Source organism: Ictidomys tridecemlineatus, chromosome 10 (assembly GCF_052094955.1).
Source record: "Ictidomys tridecemlineatus isolate mIctTri1 chromosome 10, mIctTri1.hap1, whole genome shotgun sequence".
NCBI lineage: Eukaryota > Metazoa > Chordata > Mammalia > Rodentia > Sciuridae > Ictidomys > Ictidomys tridecemlineatus.
In genome coordinates this window covers 85,830,236-85,843,203 of record NC_135486.1, presented here as the reverse complement: position 1 = coordinate 85,843,203, position 12,968 = coordinate 85,830,236, and the positions used below count along the sequence as shown (strand labels likewise).

General features: G+C 37.8%; 1 protein-coding gene across 1 annotated transcript in view; it reads right to left on the bottom strand.

Annotated features, from left to right (window-relative positions):
• Positions 1–12,968, bottom strand: part of Cubn (cubilin) — a 268,053-nt gene that overhangs the window by 143,187 nt on the left and 111,898 nt on the right. Inside the window, exon 29 of the mRNA XM_078023361.1 lies at positions 3,591–3,772. Within this exon, the coding sequence (XP_077879487.1) occupies positions 3,591–3,772 (182 nt within the window). The remainder of the gene's footprint in view (positions 1–3,590; positions 3,773–12,968) is intronic.

Below are 12,968 nucleotides of genomic sequence, written 5' to 3'. Positions count from 1 at the left end.
AGCACACTGGCTTTGAAGACAAAGGAATGGTTTTGATTCAAGACCTTTCAGCCTTGTACCCAATTCCATTTCCTGTAGCAATGTCCTGCTGCAGAGAGACTTGTGCAACTCAATGTAATTCCTAGTGACTCTCCATCCACTCATGGAGGGGATGACTTTAGAAGCCTATTTCTTTTCAAGGTGAGAACGTGTTTTGTAATCAGATAAAGTTTTTTAAGTGTTAAAGTTTTCTATGAGGTACACCCTATCCATTTTAATCTCTTGCAGACTGAAAACATCTATGGTTTTTATACTGATTTTCAGGGAGCATTGAGTAATAACCAGGTTCACTTTTTAACCCTTTCACTCACCATTCATGTGATCATGCAAAAGCCCATTAATTTAAGCCTAGGTTTTGACAACTATTAAATGGGGACAAAATAATCCCCCGTCAAATTATTCAACATTCAAATAAGAATATACCTATAAAAGTTCCTTTGTAAATCATTAGTATGGATTATTTCCATGTGCCAATCAGACAATTGGATACTTTCATTCAATCCACAAACATATTGAATGTTTGCTTTTACCACGTGAAGGATATGGAAAATAAAATCCCCCAAGGAAAGGGGGAAATAGATCCTTATCTTTCACCTTACACAAAAATCAACACAAAATGGATCAAAGACCTAGGAACTAGACCAGAAACTATGCAACTCCTAGAAAAAAACAAAGGGTTAACACTCCAAAATATAAGTGTAGGCAATAACTTTCTCAATAGAACCCTTAAAGCTCAGGAAATGATGCCAAGAATTAACAATTAGATGGCATTAAATTAAAAAGCTTTTGCATAGCAAGGTAAATAATTAAGAATGTGAAGAGAATGTGACCTCCTTAACAAGACCCTAAAGTGCAAGAAGTAAAACCAAGGATCAATAAATGAAATGGATTCAAATTAAAAAATTTCTTCTCAGCAAAGCAAACAATCAATAGTGTGGAAGAGAGCCTGCAGATTGGGAGAAAATCTTTATTACATGCTCCTCCGTTAAAGCATTAATCTCTAAGATATATAAAGAATTCAAAAAACTTAACACCAAAAAAGCAAATAACCCAATCCATAAATGAGCTAAGGAACTGAAGAGACACTTCACAGAAGAAGAAATACAATCGATCAACAAATATATGAAAAAAAATGTTCAACATCTCTGGCAATTTGAGAAATGCAAATCAAAACTACATGAGATTTCATCTCAACTCCAGTCAGAATGGCAATCTTCAAGAATTCAAGCAACAATAAGTGAGTGTGAGGATGTGGGGAAAAGGTACACTCAAATATTATTGGAGGGACTGCAAATTGGTATAACCACTATGGAAAGCAGTATGGAGATTCCTCAGAAAACTTGGAATGGAACCATCATTTGACCCATCTATCCCAGTCCTCAGTTTATACCCAAAGGACTTAAAATCAGCATATTACAGTGACACAGCCACATCAAGGCTCAATGCACAATAGCTAAACTATGGAACCAACCTAGGTGTCCTTCAATAGATGAATGGATAAAGAAAATGTGGTATATACATTCAATGGAATATTATTCAGCTTTAAAGAAGAATGAAATTATGGCATTTGCCAGTAAATGGATGGAGTTGGAGACTATCATACTAAGCGAAAAAAGCCAATCCCAAAAAACCAAAGGCTGAATGTTTTCTATAATATGTGATGCTAACTCACAATAAAGGGGGTGAGGGACTAAAGAAGAATAGAGTTACCTTAGATTAGGTAGAAGGAAGTGAGAGGAGGGGAGAGAGGGGAGTGGATGTGGGGATAGGAAGGATAGTAGAATGGAATAGACATTATTACTTTATGTATATATGTGGCTGCATGACCAATGTGATTCTACAACATGTACACTCAGAAAAAGGAGAAATTATATCCCATCTATGTATGATATATCAAAGTGCATAAATGCATTCTACTGTCATGTATAACTAATTAAAACAAATAAAAAAATTTTAAAAAAGAATGTGAAGAGAGAGCCTACAAAATGGGAGAAAATCTTTGCATACTCTTCTGATAGAAGATGAATATCCAGAATACATAAAGAATTCAAAAAACTTAAATCCCCCACCAAAAAAAAAACACAATAAGTGGGCAAATGAGCTAAACAAATACTTCTCAAAAGAAGAAATACAAAAAACCAACAAATATATTTTAAAATGTTCAACAACTTAAGCAATTAGGCAAATGCAAATCAAAACTACACTGAGATTTAATCCCACTTCAGTTAGAGTGTCAGTCATCAAGAATATGAATAATAAAAATGTTGTAGAGAAGACAGAAAAAAGAAACACTTTTATATTCTTGGTAGGATTGTCAATGAGTACAACCATTATGGAAATGAGTATGGAGTTTCCTCAAAAGACTAGGAATGGAATCGCCTCTTGACCCAGTTATACCACTCCTCTGTATTTATCCTAAAGAATTAAAGGCATCATACTACAGGGATAGATGCATACCAATGTTTATAGCAGCACAATTCACAATAGCCAAACTATGGAATCAGCCTAGGTGTCCACTGATGGGTGAATGAATAATAGGAAAAAAATGTGATATATACACACAATGGAGTTTTACTCAGTCATGAAGAAGAACGAAATTATCTCATTTGATGAAAAATAGGTGGAACTTTTAATCAAAATAAGCCAAACAAAAAGTCAAGAGTAATATGTTTTCTCTTGTATCTGGAAGCTCGAAAGGAATAAGGTTAAAAAAAAAAAAAAAAGATGGGGAAGGGAGATCTCATGAAAATCCAAGGGAGAACAGTAGAGCAAAGGAAAAGGGACCAGAGGAAGAGAGTGAGGAGAAGAAGGCAAGGGGGAAATAATGGGGAATGATACCAACCAATTTATAGCATCATATTGTGTCCAAGTTCAAATATGTCACAATGAATTCTACCATTATGTATGAGTATAATGTTCCGATAAAAATATGGGAACATATATTTAAAAAAAAAATCCAAATACCTCACACTACGTAAGTGACCATTAAAAAACAAAAAAAGCCATCTGCAGGAGGAGCACCCTGCTGCCCCCCCTCAGAGGCTTCTGCAGCCGAGAGGACCGTTCCTGTGCTTGCTGCCAGTGTCTGCTCTCTGCACACTGCAGCCCAAAATGCTTTTCTCCCTAAGCAAGTTTTTTCAGACTTCAAGTGTGGGGTGTTCATAATCCCAAGCACAATCTTAATTGATGGGGCCCACAGTTAGGAGACCAATGCCTCAGAAGTATCCAGAGGACTGAACCCAGTGGTCCACAGGGGCTCCCTCCACTGGCTCTCCCTCCCTGCCCCTTTATTCACACAGTTTCTTGCTGGTCTCACTTCTTCATTGAACTGCCCACAGCCAAGGCCCTCAGGCACTGCTGGGAGGGAAACCTAAACTAAGATATTAATCCCATATGTCTACCAACATTATTCATGAAGGGCTTATACTGACAAGAATGTCTAAGAATAGCAAGCAGCTGGCCACTGGAAAGAATGTGGCCATCTCTACAGAGTGATTTCCAGTTCTACCCCCAATTCTGGAATGTGCTGGAAAACCATCTTCACTTCCTACCTCCAGGATGTCATAGCTGCAGGTCGCATGATATTCCACATCGAAGTCATGGATGGTGAGCTGAATGCTGCTCCCTGGGGCAGTGCTAATGTACCAGAGGCACTCCTTGCTGGGTGGATACCCGTCAGGATACCCGGGGCTGCTGAAGGAGCCCGTGGCTCCTGATAACTCTCCACCACAACCTGCAAAAACAGCAAAGCTCAGTCAGTTCCGAGTAGGCACTAGAACCTGGAAGAAATGCAAAAATTCAGCTCATTAAAGGACATTGAAAATACACAATGCCCAGTTTAGGAGAAAACTAAGTTATAACAATGTTCATGCAATTATAAAGCAATAAGAAGAGAGTGGGGTACAGCTCAGGGGCAGAGTGCATGCTTTGCATGCACCAGGCCCAGGGTTTAAACTCTCAGCTTCAAAGCAAAAGAAATAAAGAGGGGGGAAAATCATATTTAACATTTATTAAATCTATTCTTTTAAAAGAAACATTATGTTATTTGTGTAACAGTGCTCAGACCTTATTTTCCACCATACCAAGCTTTTGGTACTTTTTCAAAATGTTATTCTAAGTTTTAGATTTTCTTCATAATATTTAGGTGAGAATGACATCGAAGGAAGTACAATGATTATGTGAGTAACATTAATAACCTCCGTGTCTCTGGATCTTCAGCTTCCTTGTTGCTAGTACATTATTTCTAAGTCAATTTCAGATCTAAGAACTAGAATTCTAAGTGACAAACATTCTGAAATTTGCACAAGAGACTGTAGAAAATAAAATTTTTAAAAAAAGTATACAACACAGGTCCCGAGCCAAGGAATTTATGTCTAAACCAAACCCCAAACCAACAAATAACTAAAAACCTAACCAAGGAAAACGAGAACAGTGTATGTTTATGAATGCTCATATAGCTCATGTCTCAGAAAGCATTTAGGCCAGGTCGTTACAACAAATCACCAAATGTTGCAGCATGAGGCACACAGTAGAAAACTGCTTACCCCTCATAGAGTGCTTATGTGATTTATAGGTATTTCCTATTTTGACACTCAGAATAACCACATGAGGTAGGCACAATTACTATTGCATTTCTTAAATGAGCAAATCAGTGCAGAGGTCAAGTGTCTTGCCCAAGGTTCTCTGGCTTATAAGCGACAGAGCTAGGTTCCCAGAGATGTAACCCCTATGTCCAGGGGTTCTACATTAACCATCTACAGATCAAAAATATTTAGAAAAATTTTGCATCTTTCTTGAATATGTGCTGACTCTTTTTGGTCACTATTCATTAAATAATACTGTATAATAACTGTAAATACACAGTATTTACACTGGATTAGGTTCTATGAGTAATCAAACGATTATTTCAATATAAGGGAGGATGTGCATAGGTTATATGTGAATCTCATGCCATTCTATACAAGGGCATCTGGGATTTGAGTATGCAGGGTGTCATGGAACCAATCATCTGTGTTCTCTAGGTGCCCACCGAGCCTAGAGGAATTCAGAGACCACAGGGTGGAGAGGGAGAGAGTTCTCTACAAAAGTCTGATCTAAGGAAAGCCTATCACAGATACTGAGAGAAAAAAAAAGCAAAAAAGATCATCTTCTTTTCTAATAGCAATTTTTGGTGATCAAAAAAATCATTTTTAATGTTCACATTTCTGGATTTTCTTTCTTACTTTTTTCAGGATATTCTTTATTGGTTGGTAAATTCTTGCAAGTGCTTTCTTGTAGTCTGCTTCAAGGTTTTTCAAGTTTAAAAATAATAGCACTTCTTCAGTCTTATGAATAAATGTGTGTCTTATGAATAAATCGGAGATACTAAATACATGATATACTAAATCTGAGATTTTGTCTACAATCCATCATCTGCAAATTCCTATACAGTGAGATCCAAAAAAAAAAGTTTAAAAAATTCTCTGCGGTGGCACATGCCTGTAATCCCAACAGTTCAGGAGACAGAAGCAGGAAGACTGCAAGTTCAAAAACAGACTCAGCAAAAGCAAGGTGCAAAGCAACTTAGTGAGACCCTGTCTGTAAATAAAATACAAAATAGGCTGGGGATGTGGCCCAGTGGTCCAGTGCCCTGAGTTCAATCCCCGGTACCCCCACCCCACCCCCCAAAAAAATTCTCCATATAAAATTCCTACTAAACTGAGAAAAGCTGAAGAGAATTCTAGGAAGAACCGCAATTCCATAAAGAAACCTAATTCCAGGTCACTGTCACTACCTTCTTGAGTAGCCATCTCGTGTTTCCACTTGAAAACCTGTTTCCAGACTTTAACTTTGTTGCCCAGGGCACTATCTTTCCTACATCCTGCAAAGTTCTCTCTTATTTCTGACTAAAGCCCTATGAAAAAAAACTATTTAAAATTAGATGTGCTGACATTGTTTATATACTGTGGTGAATGTTAAGAAAACAAAGTGCCATAAAAGATTAGAAAATATTTGTCCTACTCTAATAACACATGGAAAATGTTCCTGAAGCCAAAATCAATACAGTTGTACCTATCTTCAGTACCACTGCCCGACCCTAGGGAGCTCCATTCACAGTACCTTCCAGAAAATGATGCTTCCTCAAGTTGGGCAACACAGTGGCGGGACTGGTATCCATTGTGCTCAGATATAGCATCTTTGCTTAAATACCATATAAGAGATGGAAGCTACTCTGTCTATGAAGGATATTCTTGATATCCTTTGTGTCACATAAATAATCCAAAGGGAAAAAAAACCTTTTGAGGAAAATAACTTGGTGTGCCCAGGATACAAGAGAGAACAAGGAAATGGAAGCTTGAATATTTCATTTTACTTCGCTTTGGTTCATTAGCCAACGTAATTCAAGTTTTTTTTTAAACCATAGTTAACTCATCTAAAGCCCTGTAGCATAGTTTTCCATAGTCTTTTCCAATTGTTTTAGGTTTCCTTGTAAATTCCTTTGCAAATAACAGGATACTAATACCCTTAAACCAGTCACTGTTCACTGGAATGATAATATCAGATTCTTGGCATTCAGTGATGCTTTGAAAAAATCAGTTATAGCTCTGTAGCCCCTTCAGTGCCCTTTCTCCTAAGATTTAAAAATGAACAACGAACAAGATTTGCTTAATTGCTGAGTACATATAGCACTTGCCTAGCATGCAGGAAGGCCTGAGATGCTTATCCCCCACCTCCCACCCCTCAAAAAAGTTTGTTTAAAAAAAAAGAGCAAAAGTTTCATTTTATGTATGTCATATTCTGTTCTCATCAAAAGCACCTGTGTGTACCTTTTAAAAAGAAATTCCAATATTATAAATGATACTCTGTTGGGGAAAAAAATAAAGAGGCTATAACAAAAAAAGAAACTGTTAGAACTTGAAATTCTTTCAAGTTTGTTTCTTTTACTCTTTTACGCACTTACCACCTCTGAAGTTAATCATATCAAAAGGTAGCATATTTAAAAGTTCACATCAAATGCAAAATAGAATATGTAATTTAGTAGCATTTTACGGTTGACGTGGTGAAACACTAGAAAATAAAGTCAATTCTGATAACGATGGTAGAAATTTAATTGCACTTTAAAAAAAATTTTTATGGTACTGAGAATTGAACGCAGGACCCTTTGTGCGCTAGACAGTGGTTTACTGGTGAGCTACATCAATGCCTTTTTATTTTTATGTATTTTTGTTTTAAAATAGGGTCTCACTAATTCACTCAGTCTGGCCTCTAATTTGCATTCCTCCTGCCTCCTTCCTAAGTTGCTGGGATAACAGGGGGGCACCACTGCACCTGGCCTGAAATAAGTTTTTGTCACTTGCATGTGACAACCACTCTACCCCTGCTGTTTATTCTATCTTAAGACTACTCAGATGTGGGACAAGCTATGAGAAGGACTTCGAGCTAAAAGAAGAATCACTAGCTAGAAATCCATGAGGAGCTGAAGAAGATGTAAGAAATTGGTTGTTCATCAAACCACAATAAAAGTTTAAAAACTCAGTTCATACGTGCATGGTAGTTTAGTTTCTAAGTGTTTTCAATAAGCACATTATCTGACTTTTAATTCATAATGCCAGTATGAGATAGGCAAGAACAAAAACGTTAGGACTATTTTAGAGATAAATAAAGAGAAGCATCAGGGTGACCTGCCCTCACCACATGGTGAATGGCAGACCTGGGACAAACCCAGATTTTCTGACACCACCCCACCAGTCTGTCTCTAGTTGTGTGTTCTCTACTGTGCCTTTTTGACCACATCAGCCCAAAGGCACTGGAATGACATTATTGGACACTGCCCTGGGTACTGTTTTGTCCCCGTTGACTAGAGAAAAAGTCACCATAGCAACTTGGAAAAAGTAAACAAAACAAAAATCTTTTCATTGAGACAAATCTGACAAAATTTAGTATGTTAACATCACTGAGACATTAGCTGAACTGGAATACAATCATGTTTTTGAAGAGAATCATTTGCTTTTCAATATTAAATAGCTAATCTTTTTGAAACTTTTACTAGTGACTGATAATCTGATTTTATTTTCCTCTAAAATCCGAGTCATTGGCTGAAAGGAAGTCCTTACTTTATCAGCAGGAAGCACATTAATCTACTGAACACATAAAGAGGAAGAGTAAAATGCTGTTGCTAAGCCTGCTTACTTATGTAGATAATTTTAAAAAAATGTTTTTTTCAGATGAGAACCTTGCTAATGCTGTTTTTGTTATTGTCTAAAACAAACTATGAGTTATAAAATTCCAGCAAAAAATTTAATAATAATCTCCTCTGTATGTTCTATTTTTAAGTGTATGTGTGTGTGTGTGTGTGTGTGTGTGTGTGTGTGTGTGTGTTAATAAGGACTTTGAAAAAAAGAAGCCAGCAATAAAAGAATCAAACATGATCAGAGGTAGAAAGTTTAAACGGTACATTCTGCATTGTCTTATGATGGTTCAAATTTAGTCTCCTCTTTACACTGGATATTTTCCTGAAACTACATTCCATAAATTGATAGCCTCAGAAGGGGTATCAGCTTGGAACAGACTTGGCCAAAGCCCACTGACCCAACTAGGAGCCCCTATCACCCTTATCCTTTGATTCCTGAGGCAAATGCCTGAGAAAATCAGCAGCTGGTGTTAAAAAGAAGCCCAAAAGCCAAAGTACAGTAAGAGCAAATTTTAAACACAATAAATGATAATGCTCACATATTTCATTAAAATGATTGGTTTGTATTCTAATAGTTTTGCTACAACTTAAAAATAAAAGCTTGTTCTGTCCTGCAATACCTTTGAAGCACCTCATGAGTTGGGCCAATTTGACTCCATCATTTAAAATGGCAGCCTAAGGAGGGACTGAAGTCAGAGAGAAGTTACCAGTAGGGACTCCTGGTGGGGTAGGTGTCCAGACCAAGGCAAGAGGAACAACCCTGCCTCCCACCCCCTGCCAAGTTCATAAACACCTGACCTTAAGAACTTGCAGATTAATTTTCTATGGTATTTTGTGGGTTAGTACATATCTTCAAGAATGGAGACACAAGCTCGAATGATGATAAAATGAAAGCCAGGAAGAAAATTAGGTAATATAAAGGTTAAGGAATGTGAAATTCTCCTGAGAAGACCAGAGAAGGAAAAAAAAAAAAAAGCAAAGAGAGCTGTTACAGTTTGGATGTGAGGTGTCCCCCAAAAAGCTCATTTGTGAGACAACCTAGGAAGGTTTGGAGAAGAAATGACTGGGTTATGAGAGTTTTAACCCCACTGGTGAACTGATCACCTGATGGGATTAACTGGGTGGTAACTGAAGGCAGGTGGGGTATGGCCACCTCCCTCCACCACACTCATGTTCTGCCTGCTGTCTATGGATTAAGACCTCTGAAGCCATGAGTTCCCAAATAAATTTTCCTCCTCTATAATTGTTCTGGTTGGAGTTTTTAGTTACAGCTGTGAAAAAGTTGACCAAAACAAGGACAAAGCAAGGTGACTCCAAGAGTGAAGAAAATTCTCCCAAGCTACAGAACACTCTGTATGGGGTGGAATAATGTTTCCCCAGATATATGTTCACCAGGTAGCTGAGAAGGTACTCTTATTGGGAAATATAGTCTTTGCAAATATAATAAAGTTAAGATGAGGTCACACTGGATTAGGGTGGGACTGATGTCATTAAAAGAAAAGAGAAATGTGAACGGAAGAAGACCATTAAAGATGGAGGCTGAGATTGTAGTTATGCATCTACAAAGCATGGTATACCAAGCATTTCCAGCCACCAACAAAAACTAGAATGGGTGAGGGAGAGTCTTCCCTAGAGACTCTTTTGGCAGGATGATCCTGTCAACACCTTGACTTTAGATTTTCCAGCCTCCAGAATAAAGAGAATAACTTCTCATTGTCCTAAGTCCCCCAGTTTCTGGCAGTTTGTTACAATAGCCTTTGGAAGCTAATCCTGTTCTTTCCCTGACTGAGAAGGTGGCCTGACTCCTAGGTAGCATGAAACAGTAGCAACTCTAAGGATAATGTTGGAAGAAATGTGGATTTGTAAGCTCTCTTCATTCCATCTTCTACTAATCACTTCTTGAGGTTTAGGTGATGGTCGGTCAAGGAAAAAGTTAGAAAAAAGTTACACCACAGGTAAACATGGGGCCAGGCACCACAGTAGGAGGAAAGGAACTCAGGGACTAAGGAGTTGAACTGTTATTATTTTTAGCCCTAATGAGTAAGTAAGAATTGAAAAGTTCATCTTCATCTTCGGTAGAGACTTTATTCTTGCCCCTAATTTGATGATACTACATTTTTTGTTTGTTTGTGTGTGTGTGTGTGTGTGTGTGTGTGTGTGTGTGATTTCTGTATATTCATAGACATGGAATAGAGTTATCTGTAATGGTAGAGTTAACACCAAGCCCCCCACCCCCGCCTATGGCCAAAAGAGAGCAAAAGAATAAGTCATAACATGAAATGAATGACTTGGACCATAAAATAGAAAATCTCAATAGCTGTTTATAGCTATAAAATGACTTATGTCACTGAATATTCAAAATTAAGGTGATCATACTCATCTGACTATCGGAAATGTCATGGATCTAAATATTGAAATCCCTCACCTTTATACACTATTACAAAGAAAGAAACATAGTGCAGCCATATTTTAGAAGTTTTCACATAATATAAATTTCAATTTCCTGTATATGAAAGGATGAAATTCTTCATTTTAACCTAGAGATGCATACTCTATCTCATCATCTTTTCCTTTTGATGAACTGTATCTGTTTTCCTTCTAATCTACTCATTTCAACCAAATTCAAAAAGAGTTTCCTAGGAGAAATTCTTTGCTTACAATTCTTCAAGAGAAATCAATCCCTCAATTGCTTTCTAATCCTGCTCTCCTCTCTCTTTCTCTCTTTCTCTCTCTTACCTCTGTCTCTCTCAGATATTTTTAAAATTATTGAATATCTTTAAACAAAATATAGTCTGAAAACATCTGCCCAGGAAATGAAATGACATCAAGTCAATGACACTAATTTTGCCAGAAGTAAAAAGCCAGGCCTGAGGCTACTAGTAGTTACTTTATGAAATCCCCAAACAGGCCAAGACCGAGAAAACATGTTATCTTTATGCAACTCCCAAGTTCAACACTCATATTTCTATTTAGAAGTATTTACTCTAAACCTGCATTCTTTCAATTCCACTATTTTAGTAGACAGTCTCTTCCAGGGAAAAGTTCAGTGAGCTGCCAGGACTCTGCCTCACTCCCGCCCCCTAATTCTTTCCTTCCATTTGTCCACAACTGCAGCCTTTCCTCCACTGGACAGCTACTCCACACCAACAAGTGGACAAGCACAGGAAGCACCATGCTGATGGTGGGGTGCAGGAGTGTCCTCTGACCCTCAGCACTCTGTCCAAGCCCAATCCTTGATTCCTGTGATTATCCTACCCAGGGGATTAGGGCACATACAACAGGCAGGCAGACAGCCCAGGTCCCCAGCTCAAGGGAGGCAAAAAAAAGTAAATTATTTAGATCCTCACATGCTCCATTCCATCCTCCATCATCTATGCCCAGTCAAGCCCATCTTTTCCAAGGGGTAGGTTAGGGCCCGCTGCCCTCTCACTCTTCACTAGCATAACTACTCCCTTACATAAGCTAGTTTGTGTAACCAACCCTTAGTAACAGAATAGATATACACAATGGAATTTTACTCAGTAATGAAAGAGAATAAAATCATGGCATTTGCAGGTAAATAGATGGCGTTGGAGAAAATAATGCTAAGTGAAGTTAGCCAATCCCCCCCAAAACAAATGCCGAATGTTTTCTCTGATATAAGGAGGCTGATTCATAGTGGGGTAGGTAGGGAGAGCATGGGAGGAATAGATGAATTATAGATAGGGCAGAGGGGTGGGAGGGGAAGGGAGGAGGCAGAGAATTAGCAAGGATGTTGGAATGTGTAGACATCATTATCCAAAGTACCTGTATGAAGACACGAATTGGGTATCAACCGACTTTATATACAAACAGAGATATGAAAAATTGTGGTATATATGTGTAATAAGAATTGCAATGCAAAAAAAAGTACATGTATAAAAACATGAAAAAAATAAAAAAAGAATAGGGGCTGGGGTTGTGGCTTAGCTGTAGAGTGCTTGCCTAGCAAGTGCAAGGCCCTGGGTTCGATCCTCAGCACCACATAAAATAAATAAATAAAACACAGGTATTTTGGGGGCTGGGGATGTGACTCAAGCAGTAGCGTGCTCGCCTGGCATGTGTGTGGCCCGGGTTCAGCACCACATACAAACAAAGATGTTGTGTTCGCCGAAAACTAAAAAAGAAATATTAAAAAATTCTCTCCTTTCTCTCTCTCTCTAAAAAAAAAAAAGAAAGAAAGAACAGATGATCTCTGTAGTTTCTCCCAGATCTGTCAATTCCATCAACCACATGTAGAAACTCCAAAAGAAGAGCACTTTATGAATGAGAAATAAAATAGATGGGGCTGGGGATACAGCTCTGTGGTAGAGCACATGCTTAGCATGTGCCAAGTCCTAGGTTCATTCCCCTGCACCAAAAAAAAGAAAAAAGAAAGAAAGAAAACAGATTTCGTGTTGAAGGATAGACAACCAATTTTGAACTAGTCCTTAGCCAGTAATGTGTTTCCACCCCAGCACTGGTCTCCCAGATGTTATTGTTACTTGAACTTAAAGAATAATTTTGTAATTTACTGAGGGCCCTTGGAACCAGAACATTATTTACTTAGGAAATATTATATACATTTCTTTAAAAATATTTATTATTATGGGAACTGTTATAAAAGTGTCTACCATAAGCTCTGAATTTCTTTGCATTTTAAAATCACTTTATCTTTTTTGCAATGAAAGTTATGGGGAAAAATTATTTGCTTTTAGACAAAGTGTAGCTGCTCGGAGCATAGGCTTTGGAGTACAATCCC